General features: G+C 48.0%; 2 protein-coding genes across 3 annotated transcripts; one reads left to right on the plus strand and one right to left on the minus strand.

Moving 5' to 3' along the window:
* Positions 1 to 1,521: 1,521 nt before the first annotated feature.
* Ogg1 (8-oxoguanine DNA glycosylase) lies at positions 1,522 to 8,413 on the plus strand. Of its 2 annotated transcripts, none has more exons than XM_021188146.1 (7): positions 1,522 to 1,884; positions 2,475 to 2,722; positions 3,347 to 3,526; positions 6,208 to 6,389; positions 7,575 to 7,725; positions 7,867 to 7,916; positions 8,092 to 8,413. In XM_021188146.1, exons 1-7 carry the CDS (start codon positions 1,748 to 1,750, stop codon positions 8,173 to 8,175), a joined length of 1,032 nt encoding a protein of 343 aa, XP_021043805.1. In that variant the 5' UTR covers positions 1,522 to 1,747; the 3' UTR covers positions 8,176 to 8,413. The 2 variants fall into 2 exon arrangements, with proteins under 2 accessions (XP_021043805.1, XP_021043803.1); XM_021188144.2 differs by having other exon boundaries at positions 1,531 to 1,884; positions 7,867 to 7,920; positions 8,070 to 8,179.
* Positions 8,349 to 18,534, minus strand: Camk1 (calcium/calmodulin dependent protein kinase I). The gene is made up of 12 exons (XM_021188137.2): positions 18,319 to 18,534; positions 16,259 to 16,373; positions 14,703 to 14,834; positions 13,896 to 13,970; positions 13,678 to 13,816; positions 12,503 to 12,629; positions 12,334 to 12,409; positions 11,417 to 11,529; positions 10,813 to 10,891; positions 10,637 to 10,724; positions 8,739 to 8,856; positions 8,349 to 8,633 (listed from the first exon to the last, which is right to left on the minus strand). The coding sequence occupies exons 2-12, from the start codon at positions 16,339 to 16,341 to the stop codon at positions 8,539 to 8,541; spliced, it is 1,125 nt and encodes a 374-aa protein (XP_021043796.1). The 5' UTR covers positions 16,342 to 16,373; positions 18,319 to 18,534; the 3' UTR covers positions 8,349 to 8,538.
* Between the last annotated feature and the right edge of the window lie 5,972 nt (positions 18,535 to 24,506).

The following is a 24,506-nucleotide window of genomic DNA, read 5'->3' on the forward strand; positions in this document are numbered from 1 at the left end:
GCTGCCTTCTTTTGTGATTCAATTGCTTCTAGTCCTTTGTTAGGACCATAGCTGAAGGGCTTCAGACACTTCAGTTGAAAACAAAGTAGGTGTGTACCAGACTGTTAATACATGTGCAACCTTGGCATTTTTCCTAATTTAAAGTCTTGTTGGAGAGAATGCCTTCTAAATGCCAGGCACCTGTAAGGTGACACGCCTTTAGATGAGGTAATCACAGTAAAACATGGGTGCTAACAGCCTTACAGCTACTGCTTAATGAAACTGAGATAAAAGACCCAATTTGTTTGATGTTGGTTAATGTGTTCTAGCAGGAGTTCTGTGCCTTTTCTTAGATGGAAAAAAAAAAAAAAAAAAAACTAATCAGCATCCGGCCTTGATTCTGTAGTCCAGTCATTTAGGCACAACCCGAAAATGTTCTCTGCCTAAAATGTCCTAGTGTGTCAAACTAGTGTCCGAAGTTCATCTTTCTTTTCTTTTTTTGTTTGTTTGTTTTTGTTTTTGGAGACAGGGCTTCTCTGTGTTGCCCTGCTGTCCTGGCACTCATTCTATAGACCAGGCTGGCCTCAAACTCAGAAATCCGCTGGCCTCTGCCTCCCAAGTCCTGGGATTAAAGTCATGCGCCATCACTGCCCGGCTGAAGTTCATATTTCTTAGCCTAAGCATTCTCTTTTTTTATTTGAAAAATTATAAATGATATAGTCATTTTTGGAACAAGGTGGCAGGTGCTGATTGTGTTGGTCCGTTAGTCTGCCAGGAGCCACACTGGCATTTGGACGCAGTGAACCCATCTCCAGGCCTATTCCATGCTGCTGTGGGTACACTTAAGGAACATACATGCTCAGACTGGAGCGGGTAGCTGCGCCGCAGGCTGTGGCCAGGGCGAGCAAACCTGAGACTGGCCTCAGAAGCCTGGGAAGCCCGAGATGGCACACTCGGGGCCTCTTGTCAGGACGTGGAGGGGACAGCGCTGAAAAACCACTGCCTCAGAAAAGGCTCGGTAGAGAGAGGCTTGAAAGGGGGAGGACGAGATTCTTTCGGTTTATTTCTTGAGACAGAGTCGCCATGTAGCCCAGCCTACTTAAGCCTCGAACGTGCCTCCCGCCTCTGCCTACCGAGTTGTGGGACGACCGGTGTGTACCACTACGCCCTGCAAGGATGTGGCTCCAGAGCGGGCCAGCCCGAGAAGTCGCCGGCCCTGAGATCACACCGAAAGCCCCGAAATGGCAGAGCCGGGCCTCGGGCGGCCAATCGCCAAGCAGCGAGGCCAGCAGGCCAACCGCTCCGGCGCCTCACAGGCCCGCCCACTCCGCCACTTCCGAGTTCTCATTGGTGCCTCGCACTTTCTTCTCCGATTGGCTACTTCTAGGATCAAATAAGCGGGAGCTAAGATCTACTTCCGGTGAGAGTAAACTGGTACCCGGAAGAACCTCACTGGCGCGCCTTTCCAAACCTCCAGGCCTGCGCAGGAGGAGGAGGCGCGCGCCAGGCGGTCCTGTGGGCGGGGCCACGTCCGGAGGAAGGGGCGGGGCGTGCTCCAAGGGAAAGGCCAGTGGGTAGTATAGGGGTTTGGTAGCGCTCGGGAGGCTTCCCTACAAGGAAAGGAAGACTCAAACTCAACAGGACCAGAAGCTAGGACCCAAGGTGCCACACTCTGGTGGGGTGTGGTCACTTATGTGCGAGGCCTTAGGACATGGGAAAGTCGAGTTCTGATTGGACGGTGCCGTAATGGGCGGGGGCTGCTAGCCGAATGTTCTTCCGTTCCTGGCTGCCTAGCAGCATGAGGCATCGCACGCTGAGCTCCAGCCCGGACCTCTGGGCCTCTGTCCCGTGTCCACGCTCTGAGCTGTGTCTGGACTTGGTTTTAGCATCTGGACAGTCCTTCCGGTGAGTGACAGCGCTTGGGAGGACTGTCCCCTAGGATGCTGACTCCTCAGTGCTGCCCATTCGGAATGCTGAGAATGTTGGGAGCAATGAATGAGAGTACATTTTGGAGTCTAAGCACCGGTGGTTTGCCTGTTAACCTACTTTAGGAAGTAGAGGTGGTGAATGTGCAGGATTATGAGGGCCATGCAATAAAAATCAGTGGGGAAGCTGAGGGGTGCACTCAGTAATGAGTGCTTGCTTCTCACACACTTGGCTTGTGGTTCAATCCCCAGCACCACTTCTTTTTTTATTTTTAAGATGAAAACTAGCCAGGCAGTGGTGGCACACCCCTTTAATCCCATCACTTGGGAGGCAGAGGCAGGCGGTTTTCTGAGTTCGAGGCCAGCCTGGTCTACAGACTGAGTTCCAGGACAGCCAGGGCTATACAGAGAAACCCTGTCTCGGAAAAAAAGAAAAAAAAAAAAAAGATGAAAACATACCACTTTTATTTATAACTAATTAGTTTGCAGGAGGGACATTTGTAAGACAGGAAGGACCTTAACGAGTTCAAGATGGGTAATGGCGCTAGGGCTATCTACTGGGGTGCCTAGGTGGAAGGAACAGAGCCCTGCTCACTGGAGTGGCGTGCTGGCAGACCAAGTGTGGACACTGACTCAGACGGAAGATCAGCTCTATTGCACAGTGTACCGAGGAGACGACGGCCAGGTCGGCAGGCCCACCCTAGAGGAGCTGGAAGCTCTACACAAGTACTTTCAGCTGGATGTCAGTTTGGCTCAGCTATATAGCCACTGGGCTTCTGTAGATTCCCACTTCCAAAGAGTGGCCCAGAAATTCCAAGGTGAGTGCAAGGGCAGGAATGCTGGCTTTTGTTAAGTTACATCTCTGTGACTCCATTTGCCCTCCATAAAATGCAGATACAGGGCCATCTGGGTGGTTCATCAGATAAAAGCACTTGTCATGCAGTTTAATGTCCCTAATCCTTACTGGAAGGAGAGGACCAACTCCCAAAAGTTCACCACTATGCCACACTCACATGATAATAGCAAATAATTAAGATTTACTTATTAAAGTGCTTCTACTTAGCACATTGTTATTATTATGATGATCATCAACATCCACAGGAAAGTGATGAAGATATGGGGCCTAATCCTGACTGTGTGTCCTGGAGCAGGTGAGGGCATTCTGTCATTATATACTGAATCACTTTCACTCCTTGGAGAAGAAAGAAAAGGACACAAAATGAAGCCTTGTTTATGTGGTGATTGCATTGTGGCTTTTTTTCTCAGTGGAATGGGATGGTCACCCAGACCCCACAGGATGCCACAAGGCTTCTAGAAGCCTAGTGGTTTCTTGACCCGTGTAGTCCCTTATTCTTCCAGGTCTCCCTGGAGCCTCAAGGTGTAGTGTCTGATGTGGAAGGGTGCAAGGTGTGTCTCCAGGCTCCGACCTTTCTGCTCTCTAGGTGTGAGACTGCTGAGACAGGACCCCGCTGAATGCCTTTTCTCTTTCATCTGTTCCTCCAACAACAACATTGCTCGCATCACTGGCATGGTGGACCGGCTCTGCCAGGCCTTTGGACCTCGACTCATTCAGCTTGATGATGTCACTTATCATGGCTTCCCAAACCTCCATGCCCTGGCTGGTGAGTAGGTACATCCATCCCCTTCAGCATTTGGACAGGAAGATCTATCTGTTCAGTTCTACCCAAGCTTCCCACTGTGCCTAACACTGTCTCCACCCAGAAGTACTGGGTGGAGTCGTCTGGTCAGTCCCAGATACTCAGATCATCCTCAGATTTGATCCCTAAAACAGCAGCACCTCACTAGTTGGCTGTTTGCCAGTATATGCAGTACCTCGCTAGAGGAATATCTATACACAGTGTTCAGTAGTGTAGACTTACAGGCAGATAATCTGAGACAGACTGCCTAGATCTGACTGAATTCTGGTTCTGACACTAACATGTGCGCTTCTGTTTTGAGTCTGTGAAATAGAAAATGATGTTACGGGGCTGGAGAGATGGCTCAGTGGGTAAGAGCACCTGACTGCTCTTCCGAAGGTCTGGAGTTCAAATCCCAGCAACCACATGATGGCTCATAACCATCCGTAACAAGATCTGATGCCCTCTTCTGGAGTGTCTGAAGATAGCTACAGTGTACTTACACATAATAAATAAATAAATCTCTTTTTTTAAAAAAAAAAAGAAAGAAAGAAAAGAAAACGATGTTACATATCCTGTCAGAATCATGAGGACAGAATAAAGGAAGACACATCTTGCACCCAGCAGTGTTTACAGGAAATACGTAGAAATTTTAAGCTGCTGTCAGTTTAGTGAGCCCACTTGCTCTGTGAGGAAAGTATATTGGTTAGCAGATATGAGGACCAAGCTGGTGACGTGCTTAGGGACTAAATAGTAAGGAGAACTTTGGTTCATCCTCAATTGGGGTATTTTTTGGTGCTTAGAAAAGACTTGAGTATCTGCTTTTGGCTTAATAATCATAAATTGTCAAGAAATTCACTTACCTCTCTAAGCTTGGCTTGACTTGTTAATAGAATGGGAATATTAGAATCTATTTAGAAGGGTTTGGGGGCAAAGGGGATAAGTTGATTTGAGGCATTTAAAAGGAATGAGTTGGGCTGAAGATGGCTCAGAGGTTAAGAACACTAACTGCTCTTCTGAAGGTCCTGAGTTCAAATCCCAGCAACCACATGNTGGNTCACNACCATCTGTAANNAGATCTGATGCNNTNTTTTGGAGAGTCTGAAGACAGCTACAGTGTACTTATATATAATAAATAAATCTTTTAAAAGAAAAAAGAAAAGGAATGACTTTAAGCACTCAGGTGCTATCCTCCACCTGGGTGAAGGGTCCTATCTCCACCATGTCCGTTCTTTGTGTTAGAGGTGTAGAGTTGATGGGTGTCTTAGTTAGGGTTCCCATTGCTGAGAAGAGACACCATGACCAAGGCAACTGTTTTTTTTGTTTGTTTGTTTTTCGAGACAGGGTTTCTCTGGGTAGTCCTGGCTGTCCTGGAACTCACTCTGTAGACCAGGCTGGCCTCGAACTCAGAAATCCGCCTGCCTCTGCCTCCCGAGTGCTGGGATTAAAGGCGTGCGCCACCATGCCCGGCAAGGCAACTCTTATAAGGGACAACATTTGATTGGGGCTGGCTAACAGGTTCAGACATTCAGTCCATTATTATCATGGCATGAAGCATGGCAACATCCAGGCAGGCACAGTGCTGGAGAAAGGAGCTGAGAGCTCTACATCTTGATCCAAAGGCAATCAGGAGAAGACTCAGCACCCTTAGGCTGCCAGAGGGAGGGTCTCAGAGCCTACCCCTCTAACAACCGAGGAACACAGGAAGTGACACACTTCCTCTAACAAGGCCACACCCCCTAAAAGTGCCATCCCCTGGGCCAAACACATTTAAACCGCCACGGTGGGTGAGTAGGTAGGTAGTGTATGGTATATGTTCATAAATGTGTTCAAGTGCACACGTGCATGTGTTTATGGAAGAGATCAGTGTCAGGCGTTTTCCTCGGTTGCTTTTGGATTTTGTTTTGTTTGGATTTTTTAAAAATTTTCTCTGTATGAGTGCTCTGCCTGAATGTATTTATGTACATAACATGCACATGCCTGGTACCCATAGAAGTCAATAGAGGATGTCAGATTCCCTACAACTGGAGTTACAGATGGTTGTGAGGTAGCATATGGATTCCAAACTGAAACCTGGTCTTCTGTAAGGGCAACAAGTTTTCTAAAGTCCTGAACCCTGTGCCAGCCCACGTAGCCCCTTCTGTGCCCTTACTGTGTCCATGTGTAAAGTGTGTAGTGCCATCATGGGGATCCTTAAGAAAAGCAAGCCTAATGTACTCGGCCAGTCAGTGTGTGTGCCTCCATCCCACCTTACGAATGCTGGCATTACAGATGTGAACCTCTACATCTAGCATTTTACATGGATTCTGAGAATTAAACTCAGGTAATCAGGTTTATGCTGATTGTCTGCTAGGCCATCACCCAAGCTCCTGCAGCTTTGTGGGCTATCAGTGTGAGCACTTCTTGAATAAAGCTAAAGTGCTCAAATGGGCAAGGGTCCTTAGCACCTGCTTCAGAGCCCAGCTAATAGGGGGTGCTAAGAGGACATTTATGGGGACAGAACTCAGGCCTTACCAGTTTCTTTCACATCCAACTGTCCACTGACTCCTAGCGGACAGTAACTAGGGAAGAAGTGCCTAGGAAAGCATTGGGGTGGAGCATCTCTACACAAGCCTGAGGACAGGAGCTAACTGAGGATATCTGCTCTTCCTTCTACACTCCCACAGGTCCAGAAGTAGAGACTCACCTCAGGAAATTGGGCCTGGGGTACCGTGCCCGCTATGTGTGTGCCAGCGCCAAAGCCATCCTCGAAGAGCAAGGTGGGCCAGCTTGGCTGCAGCAGCTTCGAGTGGCCCCTTATGAAGAGGCCCACAAGGCCCTCTGCACCCTGCCCGGGGTGGGTGCCAAGGTGAGGCCCAGAGAGGTAGGAAGCGAGAGTACACACACACTGAGAGTAGGAGAGGTAGAAGCAAGGCGCAGCTGAGAATCCAGGGAGGCCTGGCTTCTGGAGAAAGCACGGAAGGACGAGGGAATAGCAGAATGCAGAGAGTATAACAGAGGCTGCCCTTTGGAGGAATCTTTAGGAAGGGCCTTTGTGCCGATGCATTATGTGCACTACTGTCTGTATGCAGAAGTTTTCAGAGGAAGAGTCGGAAAGTTAATACTGGTGACCTTTGGGGCGACAGATGCAAAGATGTTTTTATTGTACCTTTTCTTTTCTTTTCTTGAAATTACATGTGCTTACAGAGTGTTTTCTTGATGTCAGTAGATCTATCTATCAGACTATTAGGATTTATAATTTATCTTTATTTTTATACTCCTCTGTGTCTTTTTTTCTTTTGGTTGGTTGGTTGGTTTGAGTTTGGTTTGGTTTGGTTTGGTTTTTCGACACAGTATTTCTCTGTGTAGCCCTGGCTGGACTGTCCTGGAACTCACTCTGTAGACCAGGCTGGCCTCTCCTCTTTGTCTTAAAATGAATTTTCAGGAGCTGGCTAGATGATGCAGAGGTTAAACTCACTCGCTGCTCTTCCAGAGGATCTGAGTTTAATTCCTAGCACCCCCTTGTCAGGTGGCTTACAACAACCACCTCGAACTCCAGTTCCAGGGGATCTTATGCCCTCTTCTAGTCTCCATGGGAAACTGCAGACACATGGCATATGCATACTCTTGTTGTAAGGCACCATGCAGGTGTTGAGAATTGAACCCAGGTCTTCTGGAAGAGCAGGCAGGATTCTTAATTGCTGAGTCATCTTTCCAGCCCTATTGACTTGAAGAAATTTTAAGGTACTGGCATTACATTTGGCATTGCCTAGTTTCTGCTGCGTCATTTTGTCCAAGACACTTCAGAGCCCCAGTTTCCTTATCTGAGAAGAATGTGGTTGTACCTTCTCCCCAGGTTGTATGAGCATACGGCCCACACAGATGTTCACTCAGGAACAAGTCTTCTTGGAGCTATTTTTAGAAGTGATGGGTAATTACTGCGTGCTGACTTAGAGTGCAGAATAGTGCTACCTTAGAGGAAGGGGGAAGCAGAGAGCTTTGAATGCTGGCCAAATCCAGCCATTCCTCCACAACAGTTCTCTCTTTGTCAAAGGTGGCTGACTGCATCTGCTTAATGGCCCTTGATAAACCCCAGGCTGTGCCCGTGGATGTCCATGTGTGGCAGATCGCCCATCGTGACTATGGCTGGCATCCTAAGACATCCCAGGCTAAGGGCCCGAGCCTTTTGGCCAACAAAGAACTGGGTGAGGACAGCATGATGCTGGGGAGTTGGGCTGAGATTGAAGAATCTCTCATTCTTAACCATCTTTCCCACAGTTCCCATCTCTGTGCATGGAGGGCCCGTGTGTGGCTCAATTAATGTAGTTTCCTCACTTCTAATGTAGGAAACTTTTTCCGGAATCTGTGGGGACCTTATGCTGGCTGGGCCCAAGCAGTAAGTATACCTAGTCCAGACCCTAAAGGACTTTCCCTCACCCTGCCTGACCCCTGGACTCTTCAGCTACCTGTTCTCATGACTCCCACCACCCCCACCCAAGTTTTCTCCATTGACCCCAGCCCTGACCTCAGCATGCCCTGTTTCCCATAGACTCCTCATGCCCCTCCCATAGGTGCTGTTCAGTGCTGACCTTCGCCACCAGGAAAGCAAGCCACCAGCAAAGCGCAAAAAGAGATCTAAGAGGCCAGAGGGCTAGGTAGAGCTCAGGGGACAAAAGATGTCATTGGTATTTTTTCCTTTGTTCTCCATTTCTTTCCCTTGTTCCCACCCAGTCTCAAGTCAGAAAGACGTAACATTCAGAGGCCAGAACCCCAAATCAAAGTCAGTTTTTACAATAGGGAAAAAGGAAACTCGTTGAGCAAATGGAACTGTCTTGTTTTATCTTCCCTTTATTACAAGAAGGAACAATAAAATAGAAACATTTGTATGGAAAACGCAGTGAAGAGTGAGAGGGGAGGGGTGAAGAGGTATGGGGTCAGAAACTCCCCAGATCTGGAGTGAGGAGGAAGCAGGCTGCCTCCAACCCCTCCCATGAAAGAAACCCTGACTTCCTTGATGTTCAATCCATGGTCCTTGAGCTTGGGGGTGGTGCGGGTGGCAGTTCCGAGCCTGGCTCCACACAGCAGTCTCGGCAGCAGCAGCCAGCTGCTGGTCCTGTGTGGAAGGAAAGGGCAAGGGTGGCTGTAGAGCAGGCTCCGGCTCCAGCCCTGTGCTTCCTCATGGACCACCTATGCCCTTCCATGAGACCCTGGTTCTTACCGCCAGCTGTTGGTGTCAGCAGCTCTCCGTGGCTGCCAGTCTGCCCCTGCCCCTCCTGACTGGTTCCCAGCTGTAGCTTCCTCATGTGCCGAACCACAGCAGTGGCATTGAAAGCTTGCTGTGGAAAGAGGGGAGGGACACTGAAAGGATACCTAAAGGGCTTAGGGTCAGCAATGGGAGGCTTCCCAAGTTCTCCCTGATTCTGTAAGGTGTTACTGAACTATATTTAGTTATACATACAGCACATATATAAAATGCATACAAAGGGACATAAAACTATAATTCATGTAACTAACATTTATGTGTCTACACAGCTCTGAGCATGTTGCCTGGTTATTCATTAAATCCTCACAACATCTGAGGCAGCACTTTTGTGTGTTTGTTAGTTTTGTTTTTTGAGACAGGGTTTCTCTGTATAGCCCTGGCTGTCCTGGAACTCACTTTGTATCATGCCTCAGCCTCCAGAGTGCTGAGACTACAGGCATATGTATGCTACCTACCAGGGACGACAAGCACTGTTTTTATTTGTGACAAGGTCTCACTATGTAGCACTGGCTGTCCTCTGCCTCCCAAGTGCTGGGATTAAAGGTGTGTGTCACTATACCTGGCTCTGGCAAGCACTGTTAATATGAATTATTTTTAAAATGGGTTCTCGTGTAGCCTGGCTACCCTCCATTCTACCTCGTATCTCCTAAGGTCCGGGATTGTAGGTTCTACCACCACTGTGCCCAGTCTTGTATGATGCTAGTGAGCCAACCAAACCCAGGGTTTCATGCACCACGCTAGGCAGGCACTCTGCCAACTAAGCTATGTTCTCAGTAACTTACACTTTTTTTTTTTTTTTTTTTTGGTTTTTCAAGAAAGGGTTTCTCTGTATAGCCCTGGCTGTCCTGGAATTCACTCTGTAGACCAGGCTGGCCTCGAACTCAGAAATCTGCCTTCCTCTGCCTCCCAGGTGCTGGGATTAAAGGTGTGCACCACCACACCTGGCTGTTTACCCACACTTTTTTTGAGCCAAGTTTTCATGTAGTTCCTGATCCTCCTGCCCCACCCTCCCCGAGTGCTGGAGTAGCATTAAGTGGAGGGAACTGAGGTGCCGAAAGGTTATGTAACTTACCTGTTTCTACCATTTTATATTCACCCAGATGTCCTGTGTGCTGCCCATGACCATGTCCAAAGCTACAGTCACCCCCTCAAGACATGTTTCTGTGCCAGGATCATTATCACGGTTATGGTACCACTGTCCATTTTGTCCCTAACCGGAAGGTTGGGGCAGCCTTTGACATCTCACTCCCTCAGTATGCCTCCCATCTTTGTTTCTTCTGAGTCTCCCTCCTGTTCTCACCCACTCCTGTGTTCTTCTTGCTGCTTCTGAGTCAAGCCCCAGCATACGCTGCATCTATGACACATCCTGCTGGGCCTCTCAGGCTTCCTTCCTTGCCCTCACTGCATCCTGAAAGCCCTTTCCTGCATTCAGTCTTTCTGGAGTCATCCTCTACAATAGGTGGGTGTCCCACTATAGCAGTCAAGGATCTCAATGGTCCAGCAGCCTCTACCAGCTTCCCCAGCCTGGCCTCTCGACACTCAGTTCCCTTGGTTCCTTCAGCCCCTCTAGTCCAGTGGGCCACATTCTCTTACCCTGGCCTCTCTGCACTCCTGTTCCCTCTACCTCAGGCATATTCTGTACACCTGGTTAATTACTAGTCAACTATAGGTCTATGGCCACCTTTCTGACCCTTCTTGGGTCCCATGAGCTACATCATGTCTCTCTGGAGATGGAGCTCAGGAACCACCTCTGGACTTGAGGGATCAGGAAGCCTTTGTTGAGTGAACAAGAGAGATTCTTTGGAAAACCTCCCTGGGCAGGTCCTGTATGCAGTTGGTACTGAGCACTGTACCTTCCACTTGCTCTTGGCAAAGTTCTTCTTGATCTGCTCGCTCACTGACTGGTGGATATTCTTATCCAGAGCTGTATCTCCTGCAATCCTAGGATGGTGCATATGCCTGTGAGGATTGAGGCAGGTCTGGGACTCCCAGGTCCCACCCTAACACAATTTAGAGTGGGAGCTCTCACCATGGGTGCTGCAAGGCCTGCTCACAGGTGAACCTCTTCTCCGGGTCTTTCTCCATCAAATGTCGTATGAAATCTTTGGCTGGAGCCCCAAGAGAAAAGCAAAGATACAGCATGACCATTTCTGTGGGCACCAAGACAGCCCTCATCCCCTCATATCTCAGCTGACAGCATGACAAGAAGCCTGTCTGCCTGTGCCCCACTCCACACAAAACCAGCCTTCTGGCTCCCTCCTTTTTTGAGAACATAATTACAGAAGAATCCACTCAGTATGCTCACACTGGTGTGTAAACTACTGTACAGCCATCACAAGCTGGTCCCTGACTGGGACATAAAATGGAAGATAGAAATATTAATGCTGTTTAAGCCTCAGAGAGTCAGTAAGCTCCAGGGGAGGTATTTTTGTAAATATTATATTGGAAGACTGAATGCTTACAGAGCTCTGAGATTAGGGGCCAAGCAGAGGGAACCCAAGATAAGACATATGACATCTGCTTCTAGTCTGGGAATAAAATACGACAGAAGCAAGACAGTGGGGAGATGCCTGGAGCAGATGAAGACGGTCCCTGAGGCAGAGGCTAGATGAAGAAGGCAAAGACCCAAGTACCAGAATCAGAGATGTCGTCCCAGTAAGGAGAGTCAAACTCATACTCTGCCTTCAAAATCTGGTCAAAGAGTTTGGCATCATTTTCATCATAAAAGGGCGGGTAGCCACAGAGCCTAGGCAGAGAGAATGAACTCATGTCAGCTTTAAGAATACTTGTTGGCTTAGAGAGAGCATTTGGGGGCAGCGCCAAGAATCAGACGGGACCCACAGGAAATTCTGTCTTGTCCACTTCCATCTGGCAGAACGGGCCTTCCTTCTGTCCTTTGAACATGCTGTCATAGGATCTTCGTGTTTGACATTCTTCCCCAAACCTATACCGGATCATTTGCTCACTCAAAAGCCACTCAGATTTTACCACCACAAAGGGCCCTTGACTATCTGAAGTGACATCTATCCAAATCTCCCTACTCCTGCTTGACTTTATCTTCACAGTGACTTTGACCATGTGACGCTATTATAGATTTATTTACTCACCGATCCTTTCTACATGTCAGCTCTTAAGGGTGGGCACTTGGGTTGGTTCATTTTCTGCTAACTCCTCAGTGCTCCCACCGTGCTGGTAGACACATGATATCTCCTGATTGAAGCCTGTTAGACTTTTTTTGTTTGTTTTTACATATACAGGTATTTGCCTACATGTAAGTCTGTGTACCATGTGTGTACACATGTGTACCCATAGAGACCAAAAGAAGGCATTAGATCCTTTGGAACTAGAGTTGCAGATGGTTTTGAGCTACCATGTGCGTACTGGGAATTGAATCCTGGGTCCTCTGGAAAAGCAGCAGTTGCTCTTCACGCCTGTGCCATCTCTCCAGACCCCTGCCTGTTAGTATTTATCTGGTAGATGTAGAGAAGGAGTGGGCAAAGCAGGGAAGACAACTCTAGTCACAGGCCACCTTGACCATGTCCCCACTTACAGTATATAGGCAATGACTCCTATGGACCAGCAATCCACAGCTTTGCTGTAGGGCTTCTGGGCCAGGACCTCAGGGGCTGTGGAGAGAAGGGATATGGTGATGACCTATGTCTACCCTGCAGCTCTTGGCTCTTTCCTCATCCCCAACCCCAACCCAGGGCCCTCCTCACCCACATATCCTGGAGTCCCACAGGCTGTGGAGAGTACACTGCCTGGGTCCTCCATCTTGGAGAGGCCAAAGTCGGAGATCATGATTTTGGAGTCTTCATCTAGACTGTAGTACAGCAGGTTCTCTGGCTTGGAGGGTAGGAAAGAGGAGGAGGGGTGGTCAGCCAGAGGCCAGCAGTGCTATACGCTTCTCTAAAATCCATGGTGGCTAACTCATTAAATCCATTAGAAGCTAGCTAGCATTTACTGCTAGAAGGGCTGTAAGTTCTAGAAAACACAAAGCCAAGGGGTTGTAGGAAGGATTTTCATAGAACTTAGAAACCTTACAGAAAACCCAGTATAACAAAAAAATTTCACTTTTATACCTCCTGTGCTGGATCTTGGATAAGTACTTGGCTGATTTCAACCCTACCACATATGCAGCCTGTGTAGTCTGAATAAGCCCACTTTACCAAGGAAGAAACCAATACCTTTAGAGGCAGTGATTGGCCAAAGAGCCATTAGGGCATGGCAAGACTAGTCTTCAAACCAGGCTCTATTGGTTTTGATTTTGGTTTTGATTTTTTTAAAATTTATTTATTATTATATCTAAGTACACTGTAGCTATCTTCAGCTGCACCAGAGGAGGGCATCAGATCTCATTACGGATGGTTGTGAGCCACCATGTGGTTGCTGGGATTTGAACTCAGGACCTTCAGAAGAGCAGTCCGTGCTCTTAACCACTGAGCCATCTCTCCAGCCCTTGGTTTTGATTTTTTGAGATAAGGTATCTGTGTGGCTCTGTCTGTCTTGTAATTCACTCTGTAAACCAGGTTGGCCTTGAACTCAGGGATCTGCCTGCCTCTGCCTCTGTGTACCACCACAGCTGGCTTGGACTGAAGTATTTTCAGCGTAAGCCCCTATGCTTTTCTCTGAAGCTTTGCTGCCCCATTTATTTTCTACAAAGAGATGTTTCATAAGAAAAATACACCTAAGTTGTTAAGATACCAGCCCAGCCTACCTTGTGTCCCTGTCTAAGCTGGAATAAGAGGAGCTGGGGGGGTCACGAGTAGTTCATTTTGCAAATGGGAAGCTGAGGCTTTAGTGAGGGGCTGAGAGGTACCCAAAGACAGAAAAAGCAGGACAGACAGTGCTCTTCCCCTGGTGCATATAGATCACTAGGCCTCTCAGATCCCACCTTGAGATCCCGGTGCACAATGCCCAGGTCGTGTAGGTACTTGACAGCATCCAGCACCTGGAAGATGAGGCGGCTGGCATCCCGTTCCGTGTAGAACCCTTTCTCCACAATTCGGTCAAACAGCTCTCCACCTGAAACCCTGCAGCAAAGGACCGGAAAGTGGCCAAGAGCGGAGGGCAGCAGGGAGAGGGGTGAGGGTGGGCAGACAGGCCACTCACAGCTGCATGATGAGGTAGAGGTGGCCCCCACTCTCATAGATGTCATCCAGGGCTACAATGTTGGGGTGCTTGATCCTAAAAGGAGAGATAAGGTAGTTCACAGCTTAGGGTGGCACACCTATTCCCTGGCACCTGTATCCAGGGCAGGACACCAAGGTTCCGGAGCCCACTAGGGGGAAGCTGATGCTAGAAGGTAAGAAAAGTCTAGCGAGCAAGCACTGGGCTCTGGTGTCACACAGACCTGGGCCCGGGTACACTGCCTCTGCTACACGCTACTTGGGAGCTTGCATCAAGTCAGTACTCAACAAATGGACCAGTGGTGATTGATCGTGGGGCTAAGGAAAGCGTGGCTTCCCTATAGGCTTTCTATGTAACTTTGGGCAAGTCTCTTGCCCTCACTGGCCTCGTTATCTCACCCACCCAAATTAGGGAAATGAAATGACCATCTCCTCTCTGTCCAAATAGTTAGGAAGTGGGAGGCACTGGAAGCAAATGCTTGCTGTAAGTTTTATAGCACAAGCAGGTTTCCTGTCGGGTGGCTGCTAATTTAGTCAGGGGCTCAGCAAAAAACATCTGCTTTACTGTGTGGGAGGACCTTAGGTGACAACCTGTATGGGTGGGTTGGCCTTGAGGCTCCATGAACAGATTTATCCTCTGTAAGCAAGCCCTGGCACCTCTGTCTCATCTGGGAGGTTAGCTCTGTGCCAGTCACTCCCTGCCAAGTTCTTGTCCTGTGAGGCCGAGAACTCAAACCATTTCTACAGTAATCTAAAGGAATGAGGAGGGGTCAGTGCAGGGCCCACACACTTGTGTAAGACGGCAATCTCGTTCTCCATGCTGCCTTCTTTGCCCTCCAGGGCCTTCTTGGCAATACATTTGATGGCCACCAGTTTCTGAGTCCTCTTGTCCTCTGCCAGGATCACTTCTGAGAAGGCACCCCTGTGAGTCAGAGGTTTGCAAGATGAGCTAGAACCCCAGCTTCTTACCCTCCTCCATTCCCTGTAGCCTCCATGACCACCTATGTCCTTCACATAAGCCAGACATGGCCAGCCAGAGTTGTCTGTCCCCTGCCTCAGTACCTCAGTAACTGGTCACTTACATGACGGTTTCCTGGCACTGTGACTGAGTGAATAAGCTGGTAGACTATAAACCTGGAGTGGGTGGCAGTCATCTTTGTCAGTACCTAGAGAGAGCCTGCTCCAAACTGAAGCCAACCAAAGGAAGCCAGGCTGCTAACATGCGAGTTTATGGGCTCTGCCCCTGAAATACTTGACTGTGTGGTTGATGGATTCAGTTTGAGTTGTAGGTAATGTAACGCCCTTTAGAACCTAACAGAATCAATCAAATCATTTCTGCGGTTGCCATTCTTGGCTCTCCAGTTTGCCCACACATGATGGTTAGTCCTTTTTACTTTTTCTTTTTTCAGCTTTATGTGTACAAATGTTTTGCCTCCATGTATGTCCGAGCCACATACATACCCTTGGATCTGGAGTTACAGGTAGTTGTGAGCCACCATCAGTGCTGAGAACTGAACCAAGTCCTCTGCAAAACCAGCCAATGCTCTTAACTGCTGAGCCAGCTCCAGCACCGATGGTCAGTCTTAAATGTCTTCCTTTGTGCCATGAAATGACCTCTTGCCTTCTGAGGCTCTTCTCAAGGCCTTGCATTGGCTGCCCCTTTCCATTTCTTACTGCTTGAACGTCTCCCCAGCCCTAACTGAATCCCAGCAGACGGCTCCTCTCTGCGGTGGCTTGCCTTTACGTCTGCTGCTCCCCCTGCCTTGAGTTACCTTCCTTCTTTCTGACAAGCACAAGCTTACCCATCTTATCTTTTAGCCAAGGTCTCATGTCCTTCAGGGAGTGTTACCCAGGCAGGGGAGACTACTCTGGCCTCTACAACCTCAATAAGAGAATAATACTCGTTCACCTATCATTTTGTGTTTGTCTGTCTGTGTCTCTAGGTCCAACTTACAAAGGGAAGAAACCAGGTTTGAGTTATATTTGGATTTCCATCAAGAGCAGCCATGCCCAGCCTCAGTTTCCAAACCCAGGCCAGAATACCCAGCTCTTGGCAGCAATCTAGATAGTTCTTCTATTCTCCTGTACTTCCTTCTCTTCATAAGGAACCCATGACTGGACAAGAGAGGCCCCATCCTACCCACAGTTAGCCAAAACCAAAAGGCTGGACTAGTCTGCACCATGGCAAAGCTGCCACAGGCCCTGGTCTGTAGGAAAAGGGAAGTAAGTGTTTATCAGCTGAGCAGAGGAAGCATCACCCCAGACTTAGCCCCTCCAGCCACCAGGCTCAGGAGCAAAGCCCTTCCCAATTCTGTCACCCCACCACCACCCCACCCTGAGACTCACGTGCCCAGAACATCTCTGAAGTCATAAATATCCCTAATGTCTTCTGCCTGCTTCCACCTGGGGCCGTCCACTGCCCCTGGCATGGCCCACTGCCCCCCAGCCACAGCCAGGGCTCCTAGGAAGGAAATGGAGAGAGAGAGAGGGAGAGATTCAGAGGGTCTATCCTCTCTGAGAATCTACTGCATGTCCCATGACCAGCCAGCATGAGTTCATTCATTCCTGGATCTGTTCTTGGCAACAGGCATTCAGCCTCCCCCATCATATGTTCATTCAGCATGTTTGCAACTTCTTATGCCTAGAAAAAAATCATTTCTAGTAGTGAAATTCTTATTATTCATGCATTCCTTCAATTCTTCATTCTCCATTTTACCCCAGTCTTTTCCTCAATCCTAACACTCAAGGAAACCTTCCCCTGAAGGAAGATAGCATCCGAGACCCCAGAGCAGCTAAAGCAGCATAGATGGCACCCTAGGGGACCCCTGTGCCCAGAGCAGTGATGCCTCAGTCTCATTCTGGGAAGGGCTAGCGTCTCCTCCTCCTCCTCCTCCTCCTCCTCCTCCTCCTTCTCCGCCTCCTCCTCTTCCTTGCTGCCCTAGCCTCTCGGAAATCAGGTTTCCGGCAGCCTGGGCTTCCAGCAATATCTCAGCCACGTTTTTAAATAGCTCCTTCTCGCTGTTACCAAGGCAACATCAGCCACAGCTGGAACTCCTCGGACCTAGCCCTCCTGACTCCATGTCTGTGTCCCAGCAGCATGACAACTGATCTCACCTGTCTGTCCCCTTCTGGAGGGGACTTATCTTGGACCTTTCCCTGGAGAGCACTGTATCATCTTACAAGAGAGGGTGGGTTCTCTCCCCATGTATAATATGAGAAATCTCGGAAACTGAGGTTGGAGATGGATAGAATGAGTCCAGAGTTGCCCAAGAGACTCCCAGCTAAGCTTGCTAAGGACAAAGACTGTCATCTGTCAGTCCAGTAGAAGGCTAGACTGGGTGGAGGGGGATCATTCAGAAAAGTCAACATCTCAGAATCAACTAGAGTTTGAGGTCAGAACAGAGCCCCTCATGCCCTATAGCTCTGGGAAAGCAACCTCCTGGTTCCTTTGGGAAGGATGAAGAGAAGACACCCTGACCAGACTGGAGGGTCCACTCCTTGAGTGGGACCTTGTTCCCAGAGCACTGGCCAGCTATCCCAGGTTTTCTGATGAAAGAGGCAATGGTAAATCCATGTAAAGTCAAACCCACATAGAGGCCAGCACTAATGACCCTCACAGTTCCACACCCTGCAGCAGACACTCCACATCAGCACGTACATGAATCTTGAGTCCAGACACCTTCCTGCTAGATCCATCACACTGCACACCATGTCACCTGATTATGCACATATACCCATCATCAACACACATGTTCATATACACCACTCATACCTACCTGTTCATCCAAAACACCCCTCTCCCAGACCCTATACTACAGTACTGATTCCATGCACACATGAGCAAGGTGGCATCTGTTCCCACATACCAGACATAGCAACTTAGTCCTATCTATGTCCTCCAACTCCTCAGCCCAGTGCCCCACACAGCAAAACAAGCTTTAACAATCTGCCTAACTAAACCCCCTCAGAGCAAGACCAAACCTCCCCCGAACTCTACCCTGCAAGCCAGACAGCAGCGTGTGTGTATTCTTGAACACCATATGCAACAACAAAAATGAATTCCCAGATACCTTTACACAACTGAAGCACATTCCTGCTTCAGGGAACCCCTCACATGCCCTCCCTGATCTACACTTTCAAATGCCCACGCCCTTCCACAGTCAGGCCTAGCGCTTGGACGTACACCACGCACACACAGACCCTTCCCCACTCTTTTCTGATATCCAGGCAATATCCATGGAGGTCACCTAGTACCTAAAGGGCCTGGGACAGGAGATGGGAGAGAAAGGCCCAGCCCTGTTCTGTCCTTCCGTCCAGGGGCCAGGCGCCCCTCCTACCCTTGGGCTTCAGTATCTTGTGGCTGGAGCTCCCCACTACACACAGAGTGGGGCGGCCCTCAGTTGTACCTGCGGCTTGCCCCGCCTCGGGGCTGGCTGGAGGGCCGAGGTGGCTGGTGCGGAGCTCCCGCCGCGTCTGTGCCTGGTCAGTTTGCTCGTTCAGTCGCTGGCGCTCGGCTGGGGCTCGGCTCCCTCGGCCCGCCTGCGGCTCTGATGTCAATGGAGGAGGAGCCTGCGGCAGAGGACCTGGGGACTAGGGACGAGCACTCTCGGACTGGAGAAGGGAGCCCAGTTGTTCTGTTACAGGCCCTATAGCATGCTTATGTGCCCTTTGGTCGTCAGCAGGAGCAAGTGAGGTCCACAGATGGTCTTGAAATCAGCACTTGGAAACAGACGATTTTTGAACCAATATTTATGAGATGCCAGAGGCTGGCCAGTTTGAACCTGGCATTGTTTTCAAAACAGTTCTGGGACCTGCCTTAGAGTTCTTAGGCTCCTACCCTTCTCTCCTCACCTTCCATTTAAAAGGAGTTGGACCCATGCAAGACTCAGAAGACTAGTAAGGGGTTGATGAAAAGCTGTAAGGTCCCATTTAATAGGCAGATAAACTGAGGACCTACTCCAGAGAAACGGAGCTAAGGCTTCTATCCCACACACTTTCAGGTACTGCTCAAAGAGACTAGGGACGAGAAGTGGAAAGGGGGAGGTAGAGTTAAATCTGGATCCTTAAGGAAGCAGGCCAAAGAGGACCAGAGTGCCATGTGACCCCTGGCTTGGAGCCAGGGTGGGGAGGGTGGAGCATATCTGTTCCTGGGGCTGTAGGCTTGGAGCCAAGGGACCTGACCCAGCTTGGTTTATGCAAGGCTCTTTGGGAATAAATTGAGCTCAGACTAGAAGGGGAATCAACTGGCAGGAGTTAGAGGTAGGTTCGCCCTGGAGCCAGGCAGAGGACGCAACCTGGCCTGTCTAGGGCAGCTCTCTCTCCTGAATTCAACCTCGGTTTCTCCCAGTTTGGCCCTCCTTTGTGCTGGAGTGGTCAGGCCTCAGAAGACTGAGCTAAGATTGCTAGAAGGGCTTTGAAGTCTGACCACCCTTATCATGCTCTACCTCTCTGAGCCTCGGTTTCTTCCCTGAGATATGGACTTATTAATGACCGACTCTAAATTCTCTTGAGAGTTCTGTGTAATGGGTGTGCAAGTACTTAGAACACTAGTTCAAAACAAGCTGGTGTGGTGTCTGACACAATCTTAGCACTTCCGAGGCAGAGATAGGTGCACTGTCAAATGTTCTAAGCAGGCAGGTGGTGAGTTCTCCTTCAAGAGTAGGGAGGAAGAAAAGACGAAACAAGAGGATGCGGAGATGGTTCAGTGGGTGAGCTGCTCAAGGACAAGACCTGAGTTCAAATACTCAGAGCCCATGTAAGAAGCCGGAGGGGGCTGTGTGCCTCTGTAATCCCAGAACTGTGGGGGAGCATGTCACCAGCCTAGCTCCAGGTTCAGAGGGGGATGCTGTACAAGGGAGTAAGGTGGGAGTGATAGATCGAGGCATTTGGCATCCTCCTCTGGCTGACATAGACTTGCACACTCACATACACAAATACACAAACAAAACAAAGTAAAACATGAGAAAAAGATTTCAGATAAACCAGGGCTCAAAGGAAAGGCGCGATGTAACCAGGGTCAGAGACTAAGAGGTGTTTTCTTCCATCACATCTCAGTATCTCAGATTCCTAACCCACTTCTGACCTAGGACCACACCTCTAGGCTCCTCACCACCCATTCAACATACTATTGAGCCAGGGAGTTGTGTCAGTACAGTTTTGTGTTTATCTCTATGACAACACTACTGATAGTGTCCCTCTGAAGACTAGTACAACTTTTTAAAAAGATTTGTTGACTTTTTTATTTATGTGTGTGACCCTGCCATTTTGTATGTGAACCGTACTCACACAGGAGCCCTTGGAAGCCAGAAGAGTGTATCTGGTCGTCTGAAACAGGAATTACAAGTGATTGTGAGCCACCATGTGGGTACTGAGAACCAACCCTGGATCTCTGCAAGAGCAGCAGGTGCTCTTAACCACTGAGCCGCCTGGCAATCTCCTCTTGCACACCTTTTATGTGCTTACTCTTTGATGCTTTTAAAGCTTTTTTGGTGGCACTTAGGTATTCTCACTTTTAGAAAGTCTGTGTGTGTGTGTGTGTGTGTGTGTGTGTGTGTGTGTGTGTGTGTGTGTCTATGCCTATACATGCCGAAGCCAGAGGACAACTTCAGGAGTTGAGAGTTGATTCTCTCCTTTTACCATTTCCGTTTTTTCCAGGGATTAAAGGTCAAATTAAGGGCTGGAGAGATGGCTCAGTGATTAAGATCATTGACTGCTCTTCCAAAGGTCCTGAGTTCAGATTCCAGCAACCACATGGTGGCTCACAACCANCNNTAANNANATCTGAGACCCTCTTCCGGGGTGTCTAAAGACAGCTACAGTGTACTTACATATAATCAATAAATAAATCTTTAAAAAAAAAAAAAAGGTCAAATTAAGTCTGTCAAGTTTGATACCAGGTGCCTTTAACTCTTAATCCATCTTGCCACTTGCCAGCCCTTACTTTTTCTAACCTTTGTTTTTTTACTTATTTTTGTTTAATTTTTATTTTTTTATTTTTATTATTATTATTATTATTTTTTTTTTTTTTTTTTTTTTTTTTTTTTTTTTTTTTTTTTTTTTTTTTTTTTGGTTTTTCGAGACAGGGTTTCTCTGTGTAGCCCTGGATGTCCTGAAACTCACTCTGTAGACTAGGCTGGCCTTGAACTCAGAAATTTGCCTGCCTCTGCCTCCCAAGTGCTGGGATTAAAGGTATGCACACACATAAAATATGGACAAGGTGATTTGTAGAAATAAAAAATTTCTTGGGCCGGGCATGGTGGCACACGCCTTTAATCCCAGCACTTGGGAGTCAGAGGCAGGCGGATTTCTGAGGTCGAGGTCAGCCTGATCTATAGAGTGAGCTCCAGGATAGCCAGGGCTACACAGAGAAACCCTGTCTCAAAAAACCAAAACAAAATAAAATTCTTTCACTTTTGTTGTTGAAGGAAAAAAAAGTATAATTTATCCTTCTCTAAACCATGGTAAACAGTCAAAAACATACTTCAAACTGGAGATGCACTTAGTCAGACTTAGTGACTCACGCCTGTAATCCTAGCATTTGGGAGGCTAACATGGGAGAGTTGCCACAAGTTGTAGCCTGGGCTACAAAATAAGACCTAGTCTCAAAAAGAAAGGAGGACGAGGAGGACGAGGAGGACAAGGACAATGATGACCATGTTTTAATCTTTTTATTATATAGACAACACAAAAAATTCATAGCAAGAACCTAATAGTCATTGAAGGGCATAGAGTAAGCCTAGGCCATTTTCTGTCTCATTAGTAAGAAGAGAATACACCAAAAGGGAAGGTCATTTATTGCCTCTTACATATGAACTTTCATAGCATTTATTGTGTATGAGTGTGTGTGAGTGTGTGTGTGTGTGTGTGTGTGTGTGCGCGCACGCTTGTGTGGAGGTCACAGATGTCTGCTCTATCAGCCTCTACTTTAGTTTTTGAGACATGCTATCTCACTGAAGCCAGAGCTCACCAAGTGGCTAGACTGGCTGGCCAGCCAGCTTCAGCAGCCTCACACACTCCCAAGCTCAGCTCTTTGTGTAAGCGCTAGGGACCCAAAACAGGTCCTCACTCTTATGCAGCAATCACTTTGCTAACTAAGCCTTCCTTCACCCCCAAGAAATATTTTTATGGCAAAAATTATTAGATATAATCACTGGGTGGAACATTCCACAGCTTGTAATGGATGGGAACATGAGATATTTATAGAAGGACTACGTCCTTAGGAGTTAAGCAGGTATGTTGTATGGTAACTTCAAAGTAATGTGTAAATCACAAATTTATTCACAGTGGAGTAGAAAAGAATACCACAAACGTTAATGATAGTTTTTAAAAATTCTCTGGCTTAGTTTCATTCACACATATGTATTCCCCAGTCTTTTTTGTTGAGTAACACTAACTTTATAACAATTTTAAAAAAATCTCTCTATGCAAAGCCATGTCTGGTGGCACAGGTTTATAATCACAGCTACTTGGGGAAACTGAGGATGGAAAAAAAAATCACAGCTTGGGCTCCCAAGTAAACTCTAGGCCACTGGAGCCTCTTGGTAAGATCCTGACTCAAAATACAAAGAAGCCTGAGACTGTAGCTCTGTAGAGTGCTTGCCTGGCCTCTGAGAGGCCCTAGATTTAAACCTCAGTGCTGGTTGTCCCCTCCCCCCAGATTATGCCCAACTGAGTGTGGTACTACCATGCTTATGGTCTCATTACGCAGGAGGCTAAGGCAGGAGGGTCAGAGGGGTTATTTTAAGAAAGATTTACTTTGGGCTGGAGAGATGGCTCAGCAGTTAAGAGCACCGACTGCTCTTCCGAAGGCCCTGGGTTCAAGTCCCAACAACCACATGGTGGCTCACAACCATCTGTAATGGGATCTGGCTCCCTTTTCTGGGGTGTCTGAAGACAGCTACAGTTGTACTTACATCTAATAAATAAATAAATCTTTAAAAAAAAAAAGAAAGATTTACTTTATTACTTTTATATTGCATATATATGCATGCATCTGTGTACGTGAGTGTAGGTGACTGTGGAGACCAGATGTCTCAGGTGCCCCTGGGACTGGAACTACAGTAACTGACAGTAGTGAACCTGTGGATGGGCACTGGGAACCGAGTTTGGATCCAGTGTGAGAGCAGCACCTTCTCTTAACTGCTGACCATCTCTCTATACCCGGGCTCAGGAATTTGAGGCCAGCCTACATAGACCTTATCTTAAAACAACTATGTCACAAGATGATAGTCGTGTAGTGTACCAGTCTAGTTTTCCTTTCTATCATCATCATCATCATCATCATCATCAATTATGGTATGTGGGTGTGGTTGAAGTGTGGAGGCTTTCATGGAATCTGGGAGTCAAACTCAGGTCATCAGGCTTGCATAACAAGCACTTTTACCCATTGATATCACACACACACACACACACACACACACACACACACACACACTCTTTCTTCTTTTTGATTTTTGAAACAGGCTTTTACTCTGTAGCCCAGTCTATTTTGGAATGTCTAGAGGGTAGCCCTTCACTTGAGATTATTATTGTATGAGATACCACACCTGAAATGAAATTATTTAGATTTTTGTATAATTTTTATAAACAGCTGGACATAGTAGTTTATGTCTATAATCTCAATACTTGGAGGCAGAGGCAGGAGGTTCACCTCAAGTTCAAGGTCAGCCTCAGCTGCATAGGGCATTCTCAGTGGCTCCGACTACACAATGAGAGCCTGCCTCAAAACGCCCAACCCCCAGAAGAGAAGGAGGCAGAGGGAAAAATTTTCTTTCCTAGACAGCAGCTTTTCTAAGAGAGTCAACTATTTCACAAACTATTTTTCCTTTTCTGGAATCCCGTGTTTTAGTTATGCTCCATATTTGGGGGTTCCCCACTGCGTTTTTTGGTGTCCACTCCTCATCTCTCAGTGTATCAGGAACAGCCTGTCCAAGGGAACCAAAGTCCCTTCCGACTTCCAGACTTGTGAGACCTCAGCGGCCCAGGCCCTGTGCCTTCCTTCTGACCCTCCAGCCTCACAGCTGATTATACCACGGACTCATGCACAAGAACCCCAGATGGGTGTACGCAATGGGCCCTTCAGTTTGGACCCGGGTTACAAAACTGACACACTTCCGGCTATCTGATCTGGCCCTTCCTCTTTCTGAACCCCAAGTTCCTCGTACCAGACAAAAGAGAGCCTTTACCTGCTGGAACGTGGTCACTGCTGTCTCATGGTGGCTCCTCCCACTCCACTCCCACTCTTTATGACTCTCTTTCCAGGCTTACGTTTATTTGTTTACATTTATTGATTAATTGTATGTGCATGTTCAGGAAGGAGTGTATGTAATCCCACCGCGTGTTAGCAGGGACCCACAGATGTCAGAAGAGGGGGTTGGGTCTCCTGGAACTGGAGTTACAGGTAGTTGTGAGCTTCCTGATCTAAATGCTGGGAACCAAGCCGGGGTCCTCTGCAAGAACAGCAAGTGTCTTAACTGTGGAGCCACCTCTGCAGCCCCTGTGTGTGAGGGAAACCTCTGCTTTCTCTTCCTTCCTTCCTTCCTTCCTTCCTTCCTTCCTTCCTTCCTTCCTTCCTTCCTTCCTTCCTTCCTTCCTT

Source organism: Mus pahari, chromosome 2, assembly GCF_900095145.1.
Source record: "Mus pahari chromosome 2, PAHARI_EIJ_v1.1, whole genome shotgun sequence".
Classification (NCBI taxonomy): domain Eukaryota; kingdom Metazoa; phylum Chordata; class Mammalia; order Rodentia; family Muridae; genus Mus; species Mus pahari.

What these genes read in the sequence shown, in the direction of transcription:
- Camk1 (XM_021188137.2), bottom strand. Translation starts at nt 16,341, where the DNA reads ATGCCAGGGGCAGTGGACGGCCCCAGGTGGAAGCAGGCAGAAGACATT. An exon ending in TGGGACTCCAGGATATGTGG is followed by an intron (nt 12,410 to 12,502) that starts GTGAGGAGGGCC and finishes TTCTCTCCACAG; the next exon opens with CCCCTGAGGTCCTGGCCCAG. An exon ending in GCTGACACCAACAGCTGGCG is followed by an intron (nt 8,634 to 8,738) that starts GTAAGAACCAGG and finishes CCTTCCACACAG; the next exon opens with GACCAGCAGCTGGCTGCTGC.
- Ogg1 (XM_021188144.2), top strand. Translation starts at nt 1,748, where the DNA reads ATGTTCTTCCGTTCCTGGCTGCCTAGCAGCATGAGGCATCGCACGCTG. An exon ending in AAACCTCCATGCCCTGGCTG is followed by an intron (nt 3,527 to 6,207) that starts GTGAGTAGGTAC and finishes ACACTCCCACAG; the next exon opens with GTCCAGAAGTAGAGACTCAC. An exon ending in TTTGGCCAACAAAGAACTGG is followed by an intron (nt 7,726 to 7,866) that starts GTGAGGACAGCA and finishes CTTCTAATGTAG; the next exon opens with GAAACTTTTTCCGGAATCTG.